The 26,872-nt window shown below is 35.2% G+C and overlaps 1 protein-coding gene across 13 annotated transcripts in view; it reads left to right on the top strand.

The window, feature by feature from the left end:
• DYRK1A (dual specificity tyrosine phosphorylation regulated kinase 1A) overlaps positions 1–26,872 on the top strand; it is a 226,068-nt gene that overhangs the window by 135,997 nt on the left and 63,199 nt on the right. For all 13 annotated transcript variants that reach the window (XM_056797064.1, XM_056797061.1, XM_056797068.1 and 10 more), the window contains one exon: positions 25,692–25,888. In XM_056797064.1, the coding sequence (XP_056653042.1) occupies positions 25,692–25,888 (197 nt within the window). The remainder of the gene's footprint in view (positions 1–25,691; positions 25,889–26,872) is intronic.

The following is a 26,872-nucleotide window of genomic DNA, read 5'->3' as shown; positions in this document are numbered from 1 at the left end:
GTTGTAACATCTCTTGGTTATATCTCCTTTGGACTGCCACCACTGATAGAATAGCCTACTGCTTGGTTTTCCTTCCTTAAATTACCCCACTGCTATCTATCCTCAATCCAGAAACCAAATTTATCCAAAATTCAACAGCTATGTCAAACCCCACTTCCCTTCCCAATCCATTACCTTTTTGTTGTTTCCAAAATAAAATATAAAATCCTGTTTGTCTTTTAAAGCCCTTAATAATGTGCCATCTTCTTATTTTCAAAAAATACTCTTCCTTTCCGTATTAAATCAATACTAGGTATTGGTTCCAAGTAAGAAGAGTGGTTAGGGCTACACAATTGGAGTTTGGTGACTTTCCAGGGTCATGCAGTGAGGAAGTGTCTATTTGAAGCTCCTCTTTCTAGGCTTGGCTCTCAATCTACTGAACCTCTTACTTCTTTTTACATCTTCTTCCCTACAGTGCTTTGTGATCCAATGACACTAGGCTCTTTGCTGTTTCTTTACTAAGATACTTATCTCCCAGTTCAGAATATTTTTCATTGACTGCCCCTGGGACACCTTTCTTGAAAGCTTTATCTCCTTATCTGAGCTTCTCTAGCATTCAAGCCCTGCCTTCTGCCAAAGAACTTTCTCTAACCTAATCTTAATGGCTTCCTTCGGAAATGACACATTTATCCTGTATGTATATATATCTTGTTTGTACTTAGTTTGTTTGCCTGTTGTCTCCCCCATCTTGGTAGCCTCTTGAAAAAACATTCTAGTGCTTGGCACGGTGCTGGACTTCGTAGGCACTTAATAAATGTTAGTTGACTAATTGACATTGAGCATGGTACAGAGAAATGTTCATCTTGTAATGAAGTTAGAGTGAAAGGAAACCTTGGTCTCCGGGACCCCACCGGAAATGGGTAGTCTGGGTCCAACTGGCACAGTGGAGGAAAGGAAATGAAATGATCTTGAGCTCAGTCGGGAGTTATGCTCCTGTGTTCCTTGTTAAACATGCAGGGTACAGCGTAGTAATTTATAGAACTCACCAGCTCTGTTCTTAGTGACTATTTTCATCTTCTCTTTAGTGTTCCAGATGGAAGTACTAAAAATAAGTTGTTGGCATTCTACTTCAACCATAAGACTCTGGCATGTGCTCCCCCTTTTCAGTCAGGTCCAAAGGGTTAAGTATCTCTTTGTCAAATGGTTATATGAAGTTTTTTGTTCCCTTCCTTACATACATTTTTCATGAATGGGATAGGGATTATACTTTGGTTTTATTAGGAACTTCCAGAGGAGGAAATTCCCTCAATAGTTGTAGGTTGACACCAACCCCCCAAAGCCTGTTATTGCATAGCCAATGAGTATCAAAGGTGGAATTTGAAACCAGGTTTTCCTTACTCTGAGGTCAGCTCTCTTTTCATTACTCTATATTGTTTCTCTTCATCATCATTCCCATTTAAATAGTGCTTTTGCCACAAGTGTATATGAAGTATCCCATCTCTATCAGAGGAGTACTTAGTAAGTGATTTTTTAATAATGTATTTTCTTTGTAGTCAGAGCATCCTACACCACCCCCAGCCATCTTTTTAATTGAAAAAACAGGTAGTAAGATTCAGAGGCAATATCAGATACTACTTTTTATAGCTACTGAATTTAGTCAACAAACATTTCATTTAAAAAAGACTTTTATTGATAATCTTTTTTAAAAAGTCATCTTGATTTCTCCTTGAATCCTGACTTTCTTCCCCTTCCAGTGATCAGTCCCTCAAATTAGAGGAATTTTGGCGGGCAAAAAGAAAAGAAACTAACGAGACTGATCATTACATTGAAAAAAAATCATTTATATACATGATTGCACACTTGTATATCCCTATTTTTCTGTAGCAGCAGAAGGGAAAGTTTTATTGTCATATCTTTTCTTAGGGAACCAAGCTTATTCTTTTTGATTTCATAACATTTATCATAAACTAAACTAATGATGATTGTTCTTTTCATTTACATTGATGAAGTAATTTTATATGCTTTCCTGACCATTTGCTTCTTTGTAATCATCATAATAATGATAATTTCTTATAGCACCTTAATATTAAAATAATAAAATTTGTTTAGCCAATTCCAATTGAGAAATATTTACCTTGGTTTTCTGCTTTTTCTACAACAACAACAATAACATAATGAAAATAAAAAGCATGTAACATTTACTATATGTCAGGAACTGAGCACCTAAAATATTATCTCACAGCAACCTTAGCAGATAGGTGCTGTTTTACATTTTACAGATGAGCAAACTGAGAAAGATTGTTACCTGTTTTTTTGTGGTACATGGACAAAAACAAAGTGTAAAAAAATTGTTTTACAACTAGTATGATGGCTCAAACTTAGATATTTTGATTTGCAGATTAATGTTCTTTACTGTTATACTTCATTGCTGCTACTCCTACAGAGTAACGATAATTGCTTACATCTAGTTTGCTCACTACAGTTTAACAAGTATGCTTCTCAGAACAACTCTGTGTGAAGGAACATGATGATGGGTAACATTTGTATAATACCTACCATAGGCATTGCACTAAATGGCTTTACAGATGTTATCTCACATGATCCTCACAATAACCCTGGGAAGCTGGTTCTAGTATTATCATTCCTGTTCTACTGATGAGGAAACAAGGGTTAAGTGACTTGCCTAGGGTCTCACAGCCAGTTAAGTGCCAAACAAGATTTCAACTCACGTCTTACTGATTCCAAGCCCAGTACTTTATCTACTTACTCTATCACCTAACTGATCTGTCAGTATTCTCATTTGACAGGTGAGGCAATAGAAGCCTGAGTTAATGACTATACTATCTTCAATTTTAAAGACCAGGTCCCAATGCAGATCTTAGCATTCTTGCTCTGTGTGCCCCGATACATCATATGTTGGTTCCCTCTATGGAAGAACTTTTTCATAGCCTCTTAAAGTAGTTGAGCTTCTGCTTTGGGGTTCTTATGTATACCTACCTAGATGTATCTTTAGTTATGATTTATACAGAGGAGCCTAATAAGTAGCCCACAACTTTCTTGAATACTGCCAGAACCTAATTAAAATGTAGTTGGCATGTACTTAGCAAACAAATTAAAACTGCAGTAAAACAAAGTGAATATGTAACCTGCAAGGAGAAATCCTTATGTATGGTTTAGTGGCTCTGTTTCTGTTTGAGTTTGACATCACTGACTTAGACAGTCTCCTATTTTTATAACAACTTTAATTTCAGTAGATCATTCTTAACAAAAGGATGATAGAGAGCCAGCTGATCAGAATTTTGTTTATGTCCTTATATCTTAATGAACCAAGACATTTTGAGGTTTTTTGAATTTGTTAATTGAGATAATGTACTTATCAAGGTAAGCTTAAGGAATAGCACTGACATTTTCTCTGTAGCAGATGATGTGTCATGGGTTTGTTTTTATTCTGTCTTTTGAATTTGATACACACCAAATAAAATGAATAATTTGTATGTACATCGAAGAATTAGAATTGTTTATGAAACTACAAATTTCTATAATGAATTACAAATTAGAGCTTGCTTTTCTTTTCTTTTCAGATCCTCACTACATTCATTATGTAACTTTTTTCCTTTATTAAATTGTATTTTTTCCCCAATTGCATACAGAAACAGTTTTTAATGTCTGTTTTCTGACATTTCACAGTCCAAATTCTTATTCCCTCTCACCCATTCCCAAGGTAGCAAGTTGTATGATAAGAAGTTATACATGTGCTATCATGTAATATATATTTTCATATTTCTTATATTGTGAAAGAAGCGACATGTTGCAGATTCAAGAAAAATATCATGAAGGATTCTACCTATTCTTTCTGTAGTGATGCATAGCCTTTTTTCATCACTAATTTCTTGGGGCTGCCTTAGATGTTTTAATTTTTGATAATAGTTAAGTAATTCACAGTTGATAATCATACAATATTGATGATTACCACAGTGTTTTCCTGGTTCAGTTCAGTTTACTTTGCATCAGTTAATGTAAGTCTAGGTTTTTTTTTTTTTAATTCTCATCATTTCTTATAAAGCAATAATATTCTATTCCAATCATATATCAATATACCACAACTTGTTCAGCCATTCCCCAAATGATGGACATCCCCCCTCAATTTCCAACTCTTTGCCACCATAAAAAAGAGCTGCTGTAAATAATTTTGTACAATTGGGTCCTTTTCCCGTTTTCTTGATCTCTTTGGTATTACTGGATCAAAGGGTATGCATGTTTTTATGGCTTTTAGGGCATGGTTCTAAATTGCTTTCTAGAATGATTTTATCCGTTCATAGCTCCACCAACAGTGTATTAGTGTCACAGCAGTTTTCCCACATCCCTACCAACATTTATAATTTTATTTATCATACTAGCCAATTTGTTAGGTTTCAAGTAGTTACCTCAATCATTTAAATTTGTATTTCTCTAATAGTGATTTGGAGCTTTTTTATATGACTATAGATAGTTTTCATTTCTTCATTTAATCCTTTAACCATTTATTAATTGGAAAATGACTTGTATGCTTATGAATTTGATTCAGTTTTCTATGTATTTGAGAAATGAAGCATTTGTCTGAGCGACTTATTAAATTTTTTTTTTTATCTCTAGTTGTTTCCCCTCTAATCTTGGGTTGCATTGCTTTTGTTTACATAAACCCTTTTAAATTTGATGTTAACAAAATTATCCATTTTACATCTTGTAATTTTCTTTATACCTTGTCTTGTCATATAAATTCTTCCCTTATCCAATAAATCTTAACAGGTAGATTATTTTGTGCTTCTCTAATTTGTTTATGATATCACCCTTTATTTCTAAATCATGTATCCATTTTAACTTTACTGTGGTACATAGTGCAAGATGTTGGTTATGCCAGCTTCTGCCATACTATTTTCCAATTTTCCCAGCATTTAAAAATTCTTCTCTCAAAAAATTGGATCTTTGGGTTTATCAAACAATAGGTTTCAATAGTTATTCATTGTTCTGCTACCCTATTACTTCACCTGTATCATATTGTGCTGATGATTACTGCTTTATAATAGTTTGATGTCTGGTACAGCTGGGCCTTCCTCCTTTTAATTAAAAAACAAAAATTAAATCCCTTCATATTCTTGATCTTTTGTTCTTCCAGATGACTTAATTTACATAGAATTGTCATTTTTGTGGTATTGGTTCAGCCTTTCCATGTGCAATTAATGTTTTTCTTACTGTTTAAATCTGACTTTTATTTGTATGAGAAGTATTTCGTAATTTTGTGTTTGTCATGGCAGTTAGACAACCTCCTTTCCCCTTCCCCCACCAGTATTTTATATTGTCTGCAATTATTTTAAATGAGATTTCACTTTCCATCTTTTGCTATTGGATTTTTTTTTGATAGTATATAGAAATGCTGATGATTTACTTAGTTTTCGTTTATATTCGGAAATTTTTCTAAAGTCATCGTGTTTCTATTAGTTTTTTTATGATTGTCTAAGAATATCATCATATCATCTGCAAAGAGTGATAGCTTTTATTTCCTCATTGCCTAGTTCTAATTCCTTCAATTCCTAATCTTATTTATATAACTAGCATTTCTTGTACATAACTACATAAATAGTAGAGGTGCTACAGGGTATCCTTGCTTTGTTCATGAGTTTATTAGAATTGATTTCCATTACAGATAATACTAAAGTTTTAGAGAGGTGCTTTTTATCATTTTAAGGAAAGCTTCCTTTATTCCAGTGTTCTGGTGTTTTTTAATAGAAATGGGTGTTATATTTTCTCAAAAGCTTATTTCTATGCCTTTTGAGATAATTATATGATTTCTGTTTGTTTTTGATGGGATCAATTAAGCTGATAGTTTTTCATAATATTTATCCCTGCATACCTGGTATAAAAACTACATGGTTAAGATGTATAATTCTTGTGATATATTTCTATAATCTCTGTGCTAACATTTTAAGGTTTTTTGCATCAATAATAATTTGGGAAATTGGTCTTTAGTTTTCTTTCTCTGCCCCCCATGGTTTGGCAGTTAAGCACCATATTTGTGTCAAGAAAGGAATTTGGTAGAATTTCTTCTCCCAATTTTCCCAAATAGTTTAGTTAATATAATTAATTGTTCTTTGTCTATTGGGTAGAATTCATTTGTGAATCCATCTGGCCCTTAGCAGTTTTTCTTAGGGAATTCACTGATGGCTTCCTCAATTTATTTTTCTGAGTTAGTTAGGGTTGTTTAAATATTCCATTTCTTCTCTTCATCTGGGTAATTTTTGTTTTTTAAGTTTTCATCTATTTTGCTTACATTGCCAGATTTGTGGCATATAATCAGGCAAAATAATTCCTAAGAATTGCTTTTATTTCCTTTTCATTTATTGTGAATTCACCCTTTCCACTTTTGATACTGATAATTTTTTCCCTTTTTTTGTAAATCAAATTATCTAATAATTATTTTATTAGTTTTTTCATAGAACCAACTTGTCTTGTTTATTAATTCAGTTTTTTTCTTTTTTCTTTTATCCTTTGATTTTTTTGGTTTTTCAATTTGCTGTTATGGATTTTTCTTTTTTTTAATAAAAATTATTTTTTTTCAAATTATTATTTCTAAGATTTGTTCTTTGACCCATTCATTCTTTAGGACAAGATTATTTACATTCCAATTAATTTTTATACTTTCCCTCATTAGCATGGTTTTACTGTCTGTTTCCTTCTCTGAGTCATATAAGTTCTTTAGAAATCTTGATGCTATGCCATTTGGTGCTTTTATGTTTAGTATTTATATTTATTGTCTCTGGTACTTTTTATTGAGATGTAAGTGCCTTCCTTTTTTTCATCAGATTTTTTCTTTTGTTTTATCTGAGATCATGATTACTACTGTGGGTTTTTTCCCCTCTTCAACTGAAGTATAATAGATTCTTCTCCAGCCCTTTACTTCTACTCTGTGTGTCTCCCTGCATTAAATGTGTTTCTTCTAGACAGCATATTGTTTTGCTATCCTCTTCTATTTTGTGGGTAAGTTCTCACATTCATAGTTATGATGAATAACTCTGTATCCCTTGTGTGTATCTCTTCCTCAATTCATCTCCCCTCCCCCTTCCCCTTCTATTTCCATATAGGATAAGATAGATTTCTATAGCTGCCTGAGTGTGGGTGTGCATTTTAAGCCAAATTCTGATGAGAATAAGATTCAAGCATTGCCCTGCCTCCCAATCTTCCCCTCCACTGTATTGACTCTTCCTGCCTCCTCATGTGAGATAATTTACCACTTTCTCTCTCTCTTGTTCTCTCGCTTTCTTATTCCTTAATTGTTTTTTTTTGGGGGGGGGTAGGGGTATATAGGTAATAGCTCATCAAATTCAGCTATACTTACTGCCCTTTACTTATATATACTTCTTAAATTAAATTAAATATCTTAAGTATCTTTTGTATTATAGATATCTTAAATATCCTAATGATCACCTTCCATTTTAGGAATGTAATTAATTTAATCCATTCAGCCCCATAAATTTTCTCTTTTCACTTTACCTTTTTATGCTTCTCTTAGGTGTTGAGTGTATATCATAAAATTCTCATTTTATCTTTGGTCTTTTTTGTCAGGAATTCCTAGAAATCCTCTAATTAAATGTCATCTCCCCCCCCCCCCCCCCAATATTATGTTCAGTTTCTTTGAGTGGGTGATTCTTAGTTGTATTTCCTTCATTGAGTTTTTGTATTCCTTTTTCCATTTGGCCAATTTTATTTTCCCCCCCATTTTATTGTCATGCAAAATACGCTTCTATATTGGTTGTTGTAAGAGCACACCAAAATCCCAAAATGAAACGAAAAATACATGATGTGAAAGACAACTCCCAACAGTTGTTTCTCTGGAGAGGTTTAGTATTTTCCCCATCATAAATCTTTCAGGGATTATACCAGATCATTGTATTGCTGAGAGTACCCAAGTTTCATAGATAATCATTATGCTATCTGATTTTATTTTTTAAGCGAGTTGTTTCTTTAGTGGAATTTTGTGTCCATTTAGGCCAATTCTCAGGGGTTTTTTGGGGGGGGGGTTTGCTTTTACATTTTGTGTATCTTTTACCAAGGTGTTACCACGGTTTTATTTCTTTTCTCATTTTCTCATCTACTTCTATTATTAGATTTAAAAAATCTCTTCTTTTCAAACTCTTCTAGGAGGAGTTCTTTTTGGCCTTTTCATACTTTCCTTTGAGGCTTCTTTTGTTTTGTATTGTATTCTTATGAGGTTTTTATTTTGATCTTCCTTATCAGTAAATAACTTTCTAAGTTGAGGTGTTTTTATCCTTTGTTTTTTGCTTCCTTTTCCAGCTTTTTATATTTTTAACTTGCTGGAGTGCTGAGTGCCCTGGGTTAATCTCTCTCTCTCTCTCTGTCTCTGTCTCTGTCTCTGTCTCTGTCTCCCCCTTTCCCCCTCCCTCCATCTCTCTCTGTCTCTCTCTGTCTCTCTCTGTCTCCCCCCCCCCCTTCCCCTCTCCCCCTTCAGCATTAGTTGTTTCTGATGCTGCCTTAATTTTCTCTCTTCGTTTTTTTTTAACGTTTCTGGTGAGAGAACCCTATTTTAGATTATTTTAACTTCTCTCCTTATAACAAATATTTAATAACTATTCTGCCATAACTTAGGCCCACCTGGAATATTCTTTTTAAAAAAATAAATTAAGATATTTTTCCAGTTACATATAATACATTTTCCTAAATCATAAGATCCAAATTGTCTTCGTCCTCCCTCCCAGAGATGGTAAGCATTTAAGTGTATTATCATGTAAATTTTACATTGTAAAACATACTTCCATATTGGTCTTTGTTGTAAAAGAATACTAATATAAAACCAAAAATTCTAACGAGAAATGCAAATAAACTAATTTGAAAAATAGAATGCTTTAATCTGCACTCCAACTCTTAATAGTTCTTCCTCTGGAGCTATATAGCATTCTTTGTCATAAGTGCTTCAGAACTGTTCTGGATTAATTGTATTGTTGAGAGTAGTTAAATCTTACCATTATAAGATATTGCTGTTACTGTGCGCAGTGTTCTCTTGATTTGCCTTATTTGACTCTGTATCAACTCATGTAGGCCTCACTACTATCTTTTTCTGAAATCATCCTGCTCATTGTTTCTGATAGCACAATAGTAAATTCTATCACCGTCCTAGATCATAATTTGTTAAGCAATTCCCCAATTGACTGACTTCCTCTTGATTTCCAATTCTTGGTCACCGAAAAAAAACAAACCCAAAAAACTGCTATAAACGTTTTTGTACAGGTGGGTCCTTTCCCCTTTTTATGATCTCTTTGGAGTACCGAATTAGTAGTGGTATTCCCTCAGGTTTCTGGAAGCTGTAGCAGAGGTTTTGGAGTGTGGTTGGGGCTTTGGTCAGTGATGCGAGATGAAAGAATCAAATTTAGGATTGAAAACGAATTCCCAGTTATTCCTTTTACAGATGAACCAGCTGAGCTTCTGGAAAGGTGAATTTGCAAAGCCTTGCCCAAAGCCTCATAAGTAGCATGACTAAATAGAGCAGGGATCTGACAGCATGTTCTCTGACTCCAAATTAAGCACTTTCTACTATGACAAGTTGTTTTTTGATGGGCTCGTATCTCTGGCCTAGAGTTCAGCTGTACCTTTCCCACAATTACGAAATAGGTTTGCTTAAGTAGCCATTCAAGCATCATCTCTTTTAAGTACTTGTAGGAAACATAAGACTACATGATATCTTGTTCCATATTTCTGTCAGGAAGTAATAATAATGACATTTTTTTCAGTCACAAATTCCATGCTTGTCAAATTTGTAGGTGCTAGATAGCTGAGGATAGCCAACCTAATTGGAATGTGAAAAGGTTTTGATAAACTGGAATGATGGACTGAATTTTAATAGGATGAAATATAATGGATAGGACATCCATATAAAATTCCTACATATTGATTTAAAAAATTAACTGCCCAGATATTGGATGACTTATGGTTATAAAGTATTTATATTTATTATACATTCCTTGAAATGTGCTAAAAACACTAAGGATACAAATATAAATAAGAAGGAACTTTAAATTATAATGGGAACCAGAAGGGTTATTTGTGACTCTGTGCATGTGTGTGTCAGAAAATAGACTCCTTTATGGCGTGGACATGGCATGGAATTGGAGGTCTCATTTCTGTGAAATCTCACCTATTAAAATAACGAGGCAGTTCTCATAGAAGAATATTGAGATGACTTAGAGGAGACTGAGGTGAGTAAGAGCTTATATGAATGAGAACTAGAATTTTTAGTGGCCTACAGATTCATTATGACTAAGTGAGAGCCACAAAAGTTAATTCATTGGGCACTAAGAGTGTTGAAAACAGGAGGGGTGGCCAGAGTGGTGATTGTCTTTCTGTGTATTGCTGCCCCTGGTCAGGCTGAATCTCATGTACTGTGCTTGGTTGTATGCATCCGATTTTAGGAAAGGCATTGACTGTGAAGGGACTTGAGCTGTTAAAGGTTTTAATGATGTTTAATTCTGAAGGGGAGAATACTTTGTGGAACCTCAGTAACATAAGTAATATGATAGCTTTTTTCAGTTGTTTGAAAAAGGTTCATCATATAGGAGTTTTATTTTACTTACCCTGTTTTGAGACACTTAACCAGATGCTTTAATTCTGCCATTCGTATCTTAATAAAATGCCGTGTTTTGATGTGCTGTCCTTTAAATTTATTTTTAATATTGCATAGTTTTATCCTTTTACATAGAATATATTTTTAATATGTATCATTTAAATGGCATTTATGGTTAAAGTGCTTATCTTTTTCATAACTACTCTTCAATAAAGGTACCTATATTACTGAGGGAAGTTTGGCATTAGCAATTTTCAGGTTGCATGCTATTGGGCAAGTAGAATGAGAAGTTAATTCAGATTTGTTCCAGTTTGTTCTTTCAATAGAAATGTGTTATACTGACTATTGTGGACCACTAGAGGGTAGTAGGAACACATCCATGTTTAATTATTAGCTATTCATAAAGCAAGACTGTTCAGAAACACACACACACACACATGCACACACGCACACACGCATACACAGTTCTGGGTTGTGATGATACTATTCCCTTTTTTGATTTTAGGCATCTTCATTTTGAAAATATTTATTCAACCTGCATTTCTTTTAGCTTTCCTTAAAATTTTTGTCATCATTATTTCTCAAGATCTCAGTTTGTTTAGCCTTTAAATATCTTGGCTGGATTATTTGCATTGCTTCAAAGCTTTATTTCTAACTTTTAAAAACATGTTATTCAGTACCCTTGCCACTAAATTATTTTTAAAAATTCCTTCTTTAAATCTTTACATACTAGCTTCTATCCTTAATACTTCCCAAACTACATGTTACATTTCTTATAACTGAAAAAACAATTTCAAGCAACTTTTCCCACCAATGTGGATGCTTTGCAATTTATCATTTTAGGATATTGTCTAGAACATTAAGAACTTCTTACTTAGGGTCACGTAGTAAGTAACAGAAGGGAGACTTGAATAAAAGTCTTCCTGATTCACAAATAGGTCCTCTATTCACTGTCACATTTCCTTTCCTTTTTTTCTCCTCTTCTCTCACTTTCTGTAGAGTAGTACCTATTTTATTTCTCCCTCTCCCTCTCTCCCTTCCCCTCAAGTAAGAAGTGGTAAGGACCTTAAACTATGGTAGTATGTCTTTCCATGTGAGTGGAGAGATCGATGTATAGGTTGAATCTACCTAATTACTTGACTGATGGGAATATGAGGTGAGTGAGAAGGAAGAGTTCAAGTTTTATTTGGAGGTTATGAGCTTCAATTTACAATAATCTGCTGATAATTGTTGCTACTCCTATACCTCAGAAAGTGTGTTCTTGAGAAGGTTATCATTACAAAAGTGAGAGAGATTAGTGGGGGATAGACTCTGTATTTCTGTTCTTTCTCCCATCCTTTGGTTCTCCTTACTCCCTTGCATCTATGATTTCATTTGTAGAGGAATTCTGATTTTAATGATTTCAAGTGAAGAAAATACCACTACATTAGCATAGTACTTGCTCTGTAATTTATTGTCTTACAGTCTGGGGTCAGAAAGGTTATGTGACTTGCCTGGAATTACATAGGTATTTTGTTTCAGAGACAGTACTTGAATCCAGGGCTTTGTAACTCAGAAAGCACTCTATTTACTTTGCAGTATTGCTTCTTCTAAATCTCCTAACTTTTACTTAGTATGCTTTTTCTCTTCATCATGATTTCCAGAACCAATCCCCAGATTTCCTTTGTTGTTGTTGTTGTTGTTTTTCAGATCTTATTTGTTCCCTAATAGTCATTTCAGAAATTCTTACAAACATTCCTGTATCTCTTGATTTTCATGACTTCTTTGTTACCTGTCTTGCTGGTCTCTAGCATTGGGCTATCCCCCACTATCGTCTGTATCCTGTGTTTTCTGCTTGCTTAAAATTGCTTGAGAAAGCAAGAACCAGATACCTTTGTGATGAGAAATATGCTTGTAGTCACATAGTACTTGGTAGATGTGTGTTTTTAACAAACTAGGTCTTATTTGAATTCAAGACCACAACTCTATTCTCCGTCTCCCTCTCCCTCTTTTCTTCATTTGCTTCAGCCCCCTTCCCTCTGTATTCTCACTTTCTCCCTATGTTCTTATTGTTCTCCTCTACTTCTGTAGATTTAACTTCTCTGTTGTACATGGTGGACAGAAATTTTCCTGTCCTGTTTTTACCCCAGGCCCAAGCTCTAGGTTCCCAATTCTCAATCTCTGATGGATATCCTCTGGATAGCTGAAACGCAGCAACACTACGAGTCCCCACAATGGTCCTGAGGCTCATCATCTTCTACTCTCCCACACTTCCTAGGTTTCATGTTTGCGGTAGTAGTGTCTCAGTTCTCTTCACTCAGGTTAGAAATTATGAAGTCGTTCTTGAGTGCACACTAATCATTTCCAGTACTTTTCATACCACCTCTATATAGAGTATTTTTTCAATATTCACCTCCTCCTTTTGCATTCCTCATTTACTCGTCTATTTTTTCATTGCTTAACTCCTGATGTGTATTGCAATAGCTTCCTGCTGGTTTCCTTTGTTTCTGTTGCCTACTATGTTACACAAAGGTGCTACCCATTTAGTCTTCCAAGAGTCTACTCTTTAGCTGAACTTCATGCTACATTCCATTGTTAGGGCACCGAATGTGCTTTTTTATTCTGTTGCTGTCCAGGAACTTCCGGAGCTGCAATTTAACTCTCCTACAAACTCATTGCTGTGCGTAAGGAAGTTGTGGTACAGACTTTGGGCAATTGGGGTTTACTTTTTCCTCAGGTAAATTCTTCTTGGACTCATTTGTGCTCCATTTGGTTAAGTGGAGTTGTAAAGTAATTTGTGAAACTTTTTAGTCAGGAGCTCTTGAGACTTTAGGGAACTGCCTTTTTTGCTATTCTTTTGTTTGTTTTTTACATTGGCCGCTTTTATTTGTTTTAAACCTCTTTGAGCAGTGTTTCTACCTGAGGGTTCTAGAATATGATTTTAGTAAAAGGACCATTAGTTTAAACTCTTTGACTTACATACAATATTGCGTTATAGGAGATGTAAGATGGTTTCCCCAACACTGCCTCTGTATCTATGTATATATTCTATCTTCTGTCTGGAAAGATCTCTTCATTTCTTTCAGTTGACATCTTACTCTCAATTTCAAGTAATACCTGAAAAAAAACCAAGACCATTCTCAGAGACTTTCTTTTCTCTTCTCTATCATGAACTCTACTAAAATATCTCTACTATTTTCACTGTTATTCTTTATTAGATGAAAAAGTGACCTTTCTCTCGTTGGCTCCTATATTCTCTAATAGATTGCCCCCAATATCTTCCTTCTGCCTCTCTCCCTCTTTTCCTCTCTTTCTTCACACTCCTTTCATCTTCCCCTATCTCTTGGTGTCTGTTGCCTACAAAAATGCCCACCTGTCCTCACATTAGCTCCCACAGGTTCAATGAGCTCTTTGCAGATGATTTGTTCTTACATATTTTGCTCTTTTCTCTCTGTTGGACTCCAGTTTTCCTATGCCATTTTGATAGGTATCTCAGACATCTCAAAAGCAACATGGCCAAAACAGACTTTGATTCAACCTCTAACCCTTTTTCAGACTTTCCTATTGCTGTCAAGGGCCGTGCCATTCTCTTAGGTTCACAACTTCAATGTTATTCTCAATTCTTCACTCTTAATTCACCAAACATAACCATGTCTTGCTTATGCCATGTCCTCTTCTCTCTTCATTATTAAAGACCCCCAAAATGTATCTTTTAAGAAGCCTTTATTATCCCCTTAATGTGACTTCCTTCACTTCTGTATATATCTTTTTTGTCCACAGTACTTGTTAAGTGCTATTCTCTCCTCCAAAACTATGAAGTCCTTGCGTGTTGAGACGTTTTAACTTTCTTTGTATTTCCACATTTAGCACAATGCCAAAAGTGTAGTAGACTCTTAATAAATGCTTATGGATGTAAAAATGGAGACTTGAATCCAGGACTTCAATCCCCAGAAGTCCTTGCTCCACTTCTCCAGAATGCTTTGTAATCTCACTGAATTCTCACCTGGGCCAAGAGCAAATTATTATTTAAAGGGTCTCCGCCTACAGTGGGGTCTCTTGGCTTCCTGTTTCCATTTGCAAGCAGACGGGTCTTTTCATGATGTAGGTGAGGTTGTCTAGGCCTCTCTGGCCTAGATACATGCTTTTCTTACTTGTATATTCTGAAGTTCATAATCTTAAATAAACCTCTAAAAACATAATACTCCTTGAAGAGAGAAAATAATTTCTACCTGCCTCAGTTTCCCCTAAATTTTAATCATAACAGTTGAATTTTAATTGTTACATGGACTGAGAGATCTTCAAGATCAAATATAAAGCACTCTAGTTTCTAAAGTATGTCACAACCTGGCGCTTTGTAATTTTCTTACATTTTTTCCCCTCCGTATATTCTGTAATTTAGTCATATTAGTTTACTTGCTTTCCATGATAAATATTTTCACTGTACAAACTTTGCACTCATTTTGGCCCCCATGCTTTGTTCCTTCTTCTGCCTCAGTTTCCTTGGCTCCTTTCATGATTCAGGTCATCTTCCATCTTTTGGAGGAGTCCATCTACTCTATGTTTTACATGTATCTTGTTCTTTTCATCTTTATCTCCCATAGTGGGTGTTTCTTGAGGGTAGAGGCTGTTGATTGATAACTCTATCTGAGACATTTAATATAGTTCCTGGCACATTGTAAATGATTTAAAAAACACTTTATTGGCTGATTGACTACTTGTCTATATAAAAGAGTCTCTGTTCCCTGGCCCCCTTTTTTACCTAATTAAATGTAATCTTTTCTTCCATTAAAACAAACAAACAAAAAATCAACCAACCCATACCTTGTGTCTTAGAAGTGAACCTAGTGTAGGTTCCAAGGCAGAAGAATGAATGATAAGGTCTCTATTTGCAGTTAAATAACTTGCGAGTTGGAAAAATAGTTGGAAAAACTATGCCAATACAGGTTCAAAGATGTTCAGATACTTTTGATAGATATATATATATAATCAAAATTATCTTCAGTGATAAAGTGAAGTGAAACTCAAAAGTGAACTTCCTTTCAGAGCCGGGCAGAAGGATGTTTCAAGAGACTCTTATTATGTTTTTAAATTTATCTTTATTGAAATATATATGGAGAAAAAGGATTTTTTAATTCTAAGAGATTCTCAATCAACCCAAATAAACTCCCACAAGGAACTACTTCTCCTGTGTTTCACAGGCTACACTAATCCTCCCTGATCTGACTATTCTAAATAAAACTACCACTATTATCCTCATAATTCTTAACTTTGCCTTACAGTTATAAAATAACAAAGACTAGCTGGTTGAGTCTCAACGGAATCATGTTAGGACTTTTAACAGACTCAGAGTCCAAACCAAAGACTAGATCTTTCTTTGGTCTTCTCTGATAATAAACCATTTTATAAAGACAGAAATAGATAGTCATTAGTGTTTCTCAAGTTGGAAAAATAAAACATTAAGCTCCTTCAGGTCTTTCCCTCAGACAGAGAGAGGCAGGTACTACCTTCTCCAATCCTGAGAGAGAGAGAGAGAGAGAGAGAGAGAGAGAGAGAGAGAGAGAGAGAGAGAGAGAGAGAGAGAGAGAGTCTCTGAGAGTGTCTCTGCCAACTATCAGAGAGCAACTCCCAACTGCCAGTGAGAGAGTAACTGACACAGAATAATGGTTATAATTGTAAACATTTGAAATTGACACGCTCTCAACTCTACTTCAAACTCCAATTCTTTCTCAAGCCTACTTCTTATCTCTAAACTAATAAAACAATACTTATTTTTAATATCATCCCCATAACAGCTAGGAAGCATCTGAAGGCAAATTTGAACCCAAGACTTTCTGTTTCTAGGCCTGGTGCTTTATCCACTGAGCCATCTGGCCACCCCATTTTTTCTTCCTTTTGTCTCCCATGGGAATTTTTTTTATCTTAAGACATTCTATCACAACTTAATATGTACATCATTGATGTCAACTGCAAGGAGTAAAATTATGATTGGACTGAACACTTAAGAATATGAGTGCCAGGAATTAATTACTTAAATTCGAATGAGTTACTCAAGTCAGAATGACTTTTGTGGTAGTTTATTTATAAAAAGAGACAGTGAAAGTAAGAAGAGAGAAGGAGGGAGAGAGGGAAGGGGGTGAGGGAAGGAGAGAAAGGGAGAGAGAGGGAGCTACTGCAGCCTAGTCCGAATCAGGCAGGGCTTCAGAGGCCCCAGCAAAGGTGGGTCACAGAGGTTAATATAACAAGGCTTCTAGCCACAAGGCTTCCTCCAAGACTTGGGACCAGAAGCCAGGAAAAGGAGTAGGCCCAAAAAGGGAAGCAGTCTGAGGTCTCAATCCCGAGCTCCTCCAAGGCCAATTTCAAAGGGGAAGAACACTTCACAGGAAGTTACTACCATATTTAAAATACAGTTCTTTGTGTCACTTCCTGTATCTTTGGCCCACTTTTATGTGGACCAATGGCAGCTTTAACTGTACTTCAGACTGCCTAGAGGGCATTTGTTACTCACTAGTACATGTAGGTCATAGATACCCTCCATCCCCTACCTTTAAGGATTAAGTGGGGGTGTATACATTTCTGGTGGCTAAAATCTAAAGAATGAATAGGGGAGAATTGGTCCCATCATCGCACAACTCATTGCTCTACATTGAAATATAATTGATGTTATTTGAGGTTTAAGTCAATAGCAGCAGTAGGAATCTAGTTCTGTTTGAGTTTTACACAACCCCTGTACGTAATTTCTTTTTTGTAAGTTCCTCGAGGGCAGATACAGTATATCCTGCCTAGCAATCATGTATGTGGAGGACCTAATTTAATATTTGTTGGATTAATGATTTCCCTTTCCTTCCTCTAATCTGCTAATCAAGTCACTGTGTCCCAAGCCTAAAATATGCCTAGGTGCTTTGCTTGGCTCCTTTTTGCTGCTTCTCTATTTCTTAGAAAATGAATTAAAAACTCATTTCTGTCTGGCTGCATCCATCAAACAACATCTGTCCACTCTCAGAAACCTAATGCCATTTTCTAAGTGTAAAACAAATAATAACATTTTCTTATAAACTAGGAAAAGTTATTTTAAAAATATTCTTATTTTTAGGAAATATGCTGTTTTTCAGTTTGTCTCTTTGTTTTGTTCTACTAGAAATTTCACATTTCTTGAACAAGTGCTAACCAAAACTATTTAAGTGCCTTACTGTTTAACATAGCAGAGTGCTATCTACATAGAGTACTCACTACACATCTTCCTTTCTGTGAAGGATACATTTTTATTTCCAGGTAGTTGGAACAAACTTCCTTGGTTTTCTTTTTAAGCAAATGGGGGTGGGGGTGGGGTCTGTGTATTGTCCAGCGCCCCCCCAGCTGTCTTCTTAAGGGCTGCCCGACAAGGTTTGTCCTAAAATCAGTTTCTTTAGGAGTTCCCACATATGATGTTTTAACTTTAATTAAATAGAAGTGTGTTTCATATATTTTCTATTCTTTGCTTTTTTATTTAGCTGTTTTATTTGTTAAATTCTAATCTGGATTCAGAATGCTGTAGATGGTTACAAATTGAATCTTACTAAAATTAAAATCGTGAATAAAAAGAAATGTCAATTTAAACTTTTAAATATGTGTGAATATTGCTTTCTGCTTGGTCCTACTTCAAGTGTTTGCTACTTACGTGTGTGTGTGTGTGTGTGTGTGTGTGTGTGTGTGTGTGTGTGTGTGTGTAATGTTGGTATTTGCTTCAAGTCAGGACCTGAATCTTATTTTCTCTAGTCTTTTCCTTGAGAACTACCTGGATATCTTATCTCCATTATTTCTCAACTGTAACATGTCTATCACTTTTGAATAGGTACTGTTTCCACTAGTAGGGTTATTCAATTGTCTACCATAACTGTTGGCAGTTTTTAAGCAAAGTTCCTCCCACTCAGGTTAGAGACATAAAATGTTGTCTTAGACATTTCAGTGGTGTTGTAGATAGAATGCTGGAAGTCAGGAAGACTGAAGTTTAAATCCAGCCTCTGACACATTTTTTAGTTGTGTGACTTTGGTCAAGTCATTTATCTTCCCTTCCTCTGTTTCCTCAACTTTAAAATGGATTTCATGATAGTACCTGTCTCGTAAAGTTGTTATGAAGATCAAGTAAAATGTTTATGAAACATGTTGCAGATTTTAAAAAACTTTTAAAATGCTAGTTTTATTATAGATCCCATTATGCATGATACTCTGAAACATCAATGTTCTTTTGAAGTAATTACTTTGGCATTAGCTGTTTGGTCATCAGCTATAATGTTTTGCTATATGTAAATAGGATATATACAGAATAAACAGGAATAATCAACAAAAGAAAGGCATTAGAATGAAGAAGGATATGGAAAGGCTTTATGTAGAGGTTGAAATTTCACCAAGAACTAGGAGGCAGAAATGAAGATGCAGAGCATTCCAGGCAAGGGTAACAACCAGAGCAAATGCACAGAGCCGGGAGATGTAATAATGTCTTGTTTACAAAATTGCAAAGAGACCAGTGTGCCACTTGGTCAGAGAGTGGTAGGGACTGGAAAGGTAAGAGGGGAAAATAGGTTATAAAGGATTTTGAGGGCCAAAAAGTATTTATTTGATTTCAGAGAGATGGAAACAGAAACAGACAGCCCAGTATTATATGTTCATGTAACCAGCAAAGGCAAGAGCTCTTTCACTTTCTCCCTGGTACATGGTGGGAACTTAGTGCTAGTTGACTTTTTCTTTAAAAAAAAAAAATCTGACACATTTATTTTTCATCTTAAATAAAAATTCTCTAATTCTTGCTTACTGATGTTAATAGAATGCTAAAAAGCTAATGGTCTTTTGTGTCTTTATTTGGTATTCTGTAGCTTTGATGAAGCTATTTTTATTTTTAAAAATTGTTTGGGATCCTCAAAAAAGAAGGTTTTGCCTTCTCTTGGCATATGCTTTTTTTTTTTTTAATCCTATTGCTATAGGTAGCTTTTCTAGCATTGTCAAATGATAGTGGAAATAGTAGGCAAGCCTTGCATTTTCCCCAATTTTTCTGCTAAAGTTTCTTGTGTTTCTTTGGTAATAATAGTGATAATTCTTGATTGCATATAGATTTAGAAAGACAAAAATGTTAAATGCATCCTTCATAGATTTAAACTCAAATGCCATAATCGGAGAAATACCAACAAATGAGGCCACAAAGTGAAGGCTACATATTTTTATTGTAAAGAATAGGTTGGTCAAGGAAAAGAAACAATACATGAAAACTTGTAGACTATTGTAAATACTTGCTAGTAGGATAAAATGTATTGTTCTTTTAAAATACTTATTAGCAAAAAAGTATCAATATAAATTGCATGTACCTATACTACATATTCATATAATCAGTATATAATGTATATACCTAAAAATTAACTTGCACCCATCATTTGAAAAAAAGAATTTAGTTGGAACATTGAAAATCAAAGAAGAGAGCAAAAAAGAAGACTATTTACTTAATAAACTGAGTCTCTTCAGGATGAGTTAGTAATTCAGTAAATGAGCTGATTTTTTTTTTTTAATGAAGAGGAAAAATAAATGGCCATAATCTTATTAGGAAGAAATTCATAGTGAATGGAACAGATACAGGAAAATTATCAGAAACATAACAAATTATACCAAAAAATTCATAAAAAAAACACAAAGTACTCAAATGAACAAAACGAATTGAGAATCTAAACGTGATCTCAATGAAATTGTGCAAACCATAAATGAATTTCCCATAGAGAAAAGGCCTAGTTCAAATGTAGTTACATATCAAATCCATCTAGAAAGAATACCCTCCCCCCATCCTTTTCCCCTCCCTTTCTTTCCCTCCATTCTTCTCTGCCTCTCTCTCACTCTCCCTCCCAATAAATTTCAAGAAAAGACATATAGATATCAAGTAATTGATTCCAGGGTAGTTGGGGGGGGGGCATGTAATCCTAGAAATTTGTTGTTTGGAAAGGCTTTGTGAACAAGGGGTGATGGTGTAGTAACAGCAGCATTGTAAAGGCCAACTCTTGAGAGGTTAACTTGTAATCCGTGTAGTGAGAGATCACAATTCCACTCCATCACTGGTGATGAAGCAACCCACCTACCTCCTGAGAGGAAGTTGGTGGACTCAAGATGACAGATGATATATATAATAAACAAGATGAAATTGAGTACCTGTCTTGAACCTCTTCTGTATTTGTCATATTTGTTTCTCTTTTTTCAGCTAGGGGAGGGGACTAGCATGTTAGTTTAATAAAAGTTTAAATAAATTCGAGTGAGCAATTTGAGAGTGGGGGTGGGGGAGGGAAACAAGTATTAGTTCATCAGATAGAACTACTTCCACAAGACTTCTGGACCAGATTCTTATTTAATTTTTCCCTTTCTTATCTATTCTACATATTCTGACTTCTATTAAGGTTATCTGTAAATTTTTTTTTACCATCATTAGATTGTAATTATTGAGTGCAGTATCTGTCAGGGGTTGGGAGGTTGCATTCGAATCACAGAAGACCACTTCTAAGAGGGGCCTGGAAAGGAGGAGAGAAGCATTCCCTCAGAGGCAAAGTGGAAAAACACCGAAAGTTAGGATGCAACTGAAGGAAGTGAAAAGGGATGGCCAAGTTCTAAAAGTGACATTATGGTCCTAGTCAACACAACTGGGAGTGGGGTGGGGTCAGGTGCAGAGACAGCTTTTAGCTGAGAAATGGAAAGTGGAAGGGGTTTGAGAATCTTGAGCTGAGCCAGGGGAGAAGTGTAATTTACACTGTAAGTACTAATAGAGAGACAGCATCTTATTGCTTCCCTTTGTCTGTAGGCTGTGATAACGTGCATGCTTGAGCTAAGTTTAGAAATCTCACAGTTAATTCAGTTACTACACTCTGTCTCTGGAATTCACTCGTTCCAATCCCAGTCTCTCAGAATCCCTACTTTCCTTTGAAGCTCATTTTAAACGTGCCTCCTGTATAAGGCTTTCCTTATTTCCCCCAGCTGTTAGTATACATACCCTTTGCCCCTTCAAGGGAGAGACTCCTTTCTTTCTTTCTTTCTTTCTTTCTTTCTTTCTTTCTTTCTTTCTTTCTTCTTTCTTTCTTTCTTTCTTTCTTTCTTTCTTTCTTTCTTTCTTTCTTTCTTTCTTTCTTTCTTTCTTTCTTTCTTCTTTCTTTCTTTCTTTCTTTCTTTCTTTCTTTCTTTCTTTCTTTCTTTCTTTCTTTCTTTCTTTCTCTCTCTCTCTCTCTCTCTCTCTTTCTCTCTCTCTCTTTCTCTCTCTCTCTCTTTCTCTCTTTCTCTCTTTCTCTCTCTCTAGATTTCTCTCTCTCTCTCCCTCTCTCTCTCCCTCTCTCTCTCCCTCCCTCCCTCCCTCCCTCCCTCCCTCCCTCCCTCCCTCCCTCCCTCCTTTCCTTCCTTCCTTCCTTCCTTCCTTCCTTCCTTCCTTCCTTCCTTCTTCCTTCCTTCCTTCCTTCCTTCTTCCTTCCTTCCTTCCTTCCTTCCTTCCTTCCTTCCTTCCTTCCTTCCTTCCTTCCTTCCTTCCTTCCTTCCTTCCTTCCTTCCTTCCTTCCTTCCTTCCTTCCTTCCTTCCTTCCTTCCTTCCTTCCTTCCTTCCTTCCTTCCTTCCTTCCTTCCTTCCTTCCTTTTTTGTATTCCCTTTACCTATCACAATGTCTAGCATTATTATAGACCTTTGAAATGTTTTCTGATAGAGTAATTTGTTGCCATTGCTGCCATACTCATCATATTGCTCACTAACAATGGACTTATAGTCTCATTGACTATTCCTTTTAGTGGAGCAGCTCTCATTCTGCCTCTTCTTCTATATAGCCGGTGTTCATTATTATCATGAAGCATTTCTTATAGTCTTGGTTTCTTTTGTAGAATCATTTGTTGCAGCAGTGCTTGTAAAAGAATATTTGGGGGGCTTTAAATAGAAAATGTGATTCATTATGATTGAAAACGGCATGTAAAATCCTCTGTGATTAAGTAGATAGTTGGGCAAGAAGAAACTAAAAGATTGTTAAGCTCAAGAGTTTAAGAATTTTATATGTGATTTTTGCATAGCGAGAGAGGGCGGAACAGAAATAAATGTTCTTTATGTGGAAGTGTATTAAAAACTAGCTAGGTGGCGTGATGGGTTCAAATTTGTAGTCAGTTCCTAGCTGAGTGACCCTGGGCAAGACACTTAATCCATATAGTCTAGTCCTTACTGTACTTTATTACTCATCTGCCTTAGAATCAATATGTGGTAGTAATTCTAAGATGGAAGGTAAGGCTTTTAAAAAAATGTCATTTTTTGTTCCCCTCTAGAAATAGTAAGAAACTATTTTTTGCTAAAGTCATTTCCAGACTGATGAGGGAAAAACCTCTTGGAAAGGTGGATGAAAGCTAAAAGACAAAAAGTCCTTTCTTGGGAAATAGATTGTGTGATAACCAAACTTTTTTAACCAAACAAATTTATTTTAATATAGTTGGAAAAGAATGCCCATTTATTTAGTCCTAGAATGAAGAGGGAATGATTCAGATGGGAATCAGATGGCTTACCCTGATTAGTCAAGTTTTTTGTTTTTATACATTATGATCTTTTCCTTGTTTAAGAATCCTATTTTTATGTCAAACTCTACCCCCTTTTTAGTTTTGGGTTAAATATGAGAGGGATTTTGGGCATCTCTTCCATAGAGTAATAGTTTAGATATAGATTAATAGGGGCTTTTAAGAGAAAAGTAATTCTATTGTAAAAAATAAATGTATTCACCAAATAGAAAGGGCCAAAAAATTTCATATAGACTGAATAGTTATATGATTTTCATTTTCATAACATCAAATTTCAATTTTTAGCCTTAGAACACTTACTAGTTATATGATGTCATATAAGTCATTCAACTTCTGTTAACATCAATTTCCACAATTGTAAAATAAAGATAATAAACCTCCCTTCCCCACCTAACTTAATTAGCCCATCATTATCTCTGCTTGGTTTCAATTCCACCATAACTCAGGCTGTTTTCCCTCTACCTCTTCCCACCTTTTCAGCTTCTTTATAAGGGCAGGGGTTAGTTTTATTATTTGTATCTCTAGCATGCACCACTGTGCATGATACTTTGTAGTTCTTAATAAATGTGTATCCTCCCGTCTTAGATAAGAACTCGTGCGCACGCTCGTGTGTGTGTGTGTGTGTGTGTGTGTGTGTGTGTGTGTGTGTGTGTGTGTGTGAGTGAGAATAAATAGTTTTTCATCACAAAAAAAGGGAAAAGGAGCATCTCTTTTTCTCTCAGCTAAGTTCTTTAAAACAGACATTCCAGGGGATGGAAATACTAATAGCTAACATTTTCATAGTACTATGTATGATTTATATGGTATATGCTAGCTTCTGTGCTAAGCAGTTTACAAATATCCTCTCATCTGATTCTCCTAGCAACTCTGGGAGATAGGCGCTGTTATTATCTCATTTTGCAAATGAAGACGCTCTGATTTGCCTAGGGTCACACATGAGCAAGTGTCTGAGGCTAGATTTTAACTCGGGTTGCCCTGATTTCAGGTCCAGTTTTAGATCTACTACACCACCTAGAATCTGGGTCCTAGATGATGCCAGTGAAGGCTTAAAGAATAACAAAGGAAGAATTTAAATTTCGAACACAAGCACTTAGTAGGTACTGTGCTAGTACTGGGAATCTAATGGCAAAGAATGAAATTTTCCTTGCTTTCAAAGAAATATATGTGTAGACATGTATTTATTTTTTATACACATATGTGTGTATATAGACTAATTAACAATAATAATAATAGTTGCAACATAGCTAACAATGTAGCAGTAATAGCACTAGCGACAGAAAACTGAAGGAATTCAGACAGATGGGCATTATTTAGAATAGGCTTAGCCTGCGCTTTGTCATCTTGATCTTTGAAAAATATTTTTAATTCATTTCAGTAGAATTGATTTACTTTGCAAAATTATACAACTTATTTTTATACATTTACAAACATTCTGTAAAAGGGGGCCCATGGCACAAAACCAATTACGAAAATGGAGATGAGGAGATAATGCATTCCAGGGTCATTTTAAAAACAAGGAAATGAAGCCTGATTTGTGAACAACTGGCAGTTAGATAGTATGTTGGATAGAATGCCAGGCCTGGAGTCAGACTCCTTTTCCTGAATTCAAATGTTTACAAGCTGTGTGACCCAGAGCAAGTCACTTGACTCTGTTTGCTTCAGTTTCCTCATCTGTAAAATGAACTGGAGAAGGAAATGGGAAACCACTCCTGTAACTTTGCCAAGAAAACTCCAAGGGGTTGAGAATATTTTGACTGAAACAACTGAACGACAACGTGAGGAACATCAAGATGACTAGTTTGGCCAGATTATAGAGTGCAAGCAAGCAAGGCAGTTAGGAAACAAGTATTTGTTCCTCACAAATAGGTGTTATTATTATACCTATTTGAAAGCTGAGGAAACTGAGGCAGACAGGTTAAGTGACTTAACCAGAGTCAGAGTTGAATCAACTTAAGTTTTCCTGAGTCAAGTCCTAGAGTTCTTTCTAATAAGCCAACGAGCTAGAAAATATAGAGTACAGGAAGGAGAGAATGGATAAGGAAACTAGAAAATTGGGTTGGCTTACCATTTATGATGGGTTTTAAAAGCCAAACAGATGTTATCTTGGAGGCAATAAGGAGTCACTTGAGTTTGAATAGGAAAATGTTGTTTTTCAAAAAAATCACAGTTGTAGTTTTATGGAGGATGACTTGACCCATTGTATGCCATTTGAAAGGTGATAGGTCATTTGAAGAAAATTTTGATCAATGAAAATCATATTTTCCCACACTAACAAGCCTTAAATAATGAGTACCAATTTGCAGAGGAGTTTTTCTCTGTATTGTTAGAAATGATTTCCACATTGATGAAATTATAAGTCACTGAAGTAATAAAATCTTAAAATCCATAAAACAGAAGGCTTTTTAAAGTGTTGCTCTTAATGACAATCCCTCTTAGTTCACTTAGAGACTAACTTCAAATAATATTTAGAATTTATTGTTTACCCATATAAATTTAATCAGCTTCAATAGATCTTGAATGAAGTTAAAAACTGAAATAAACCTAAAATGACACATATATTAGAATATGAGTATTTCTTCATAATTTTCTTTTCTTTTCATAGGAGAGACTTCAGCATGCAAACCTTCATCTGTTCGCCTTGCACCATCATTTTCATTCCATGCCGCTGGTCTTCAGATGGCTGGACAGATGCCCCATTCACATCAGCAGTACAGTGACCGTCGTCAGCCAAACATAAGTGACCAACAGGTTTCTGCCTTATCTTATACTGACCAGATTCAGCAGCCTCTAACTAACCAGGTATGTTTGTGCCATATTAGATAATTATATTTTGGGACAACAATTTATTGTTGCCTTACAATTTGCAAAAATAAGAAATATAAGTGGTTTGATTAACTTAGAATTTTTTTGCAAATAATGAAAATATATTGATTCCATTTAAAAATAAACTATTTTCGGTAGATTCAAATGACATTTTTTAGTTAAAGAAGATATGCATTCTCAAGTCAGAGGAGAATTTAGTCCCAAAATATTTTTTATGAAATTAATGTAACTTGAAGTAATAGATTAAGTTCATAGGAGTTGAAGGCAGGTCATGATTTATTATTGTAAAACATTTAGTGATCTTGTTGGTCTGAATATGCCCCTTAAATAGACTATACCTCTAAAAGTGAGCAACCATTAAAAGGAAGTGAGGAAGCATTCTAAACTATAAAGCAGAATATATTTATACTCATTACTGTAGCAATATAGCTATAATTGCTTTTATAATAGAATTTTAAATATTTATTCATGTTCCTATATCACTTAGATATTATGTCATTAATGACTTTCCTTTTACCCCCCAAACCTGGTGGAGAACCCTCCCTCTTAACAGATAAGTATAGTTAAAACATTCACTATGTCTGAATATATGTGCCTTATTCCAAACCTCAGTCTTATATCTTTATGTTCTGAGGCAGGAGATGCACTCTAGTGTCAGAGAAAATTCTTTAACAGTTCAATCTAATGAAATAACTTCACAGTAATGAGGGTGATATGCGCCTTCAGCAAATCCTACTAGGTCATATGACAAATTGTATCAGTGCTGATAATCCTTTAAATCTAACTTACGGAGGGAATGGATGATCAGATGCGATTTGGTGTTATGTTTGAGACTGGGAATTGAGAATGGAGTGAATACCACAATTTAAGCAATACTTTTCCATATTCAAGGAATTGTTTCAGGAAACCTTCATTTTATGAATAAGAAAACTGAAGCCCAAGTAGAAGAACTGATAATGT

The sequence above is a fragment of the Monodelphis domestica genome, chromosome 4 (genome assembly GCF_027887165.1).
Source record: "Monodelphis domestica isolate mMonDom1 chromosome 4, mMonDom1.pri, whole genome shotgun sequence".
Lineage (NCBI taxonomy): Eukaryota > Metazoa > Chordata > Mammalia > Didelphimorphia > Didelphidae > Monodelphis > Monodelphis domestica.
The sequence above is the reverse complement of the archived record's forward strand: the minus strand, read 5'-3'. Positions and strand labels throughout refer to the sequence as shown.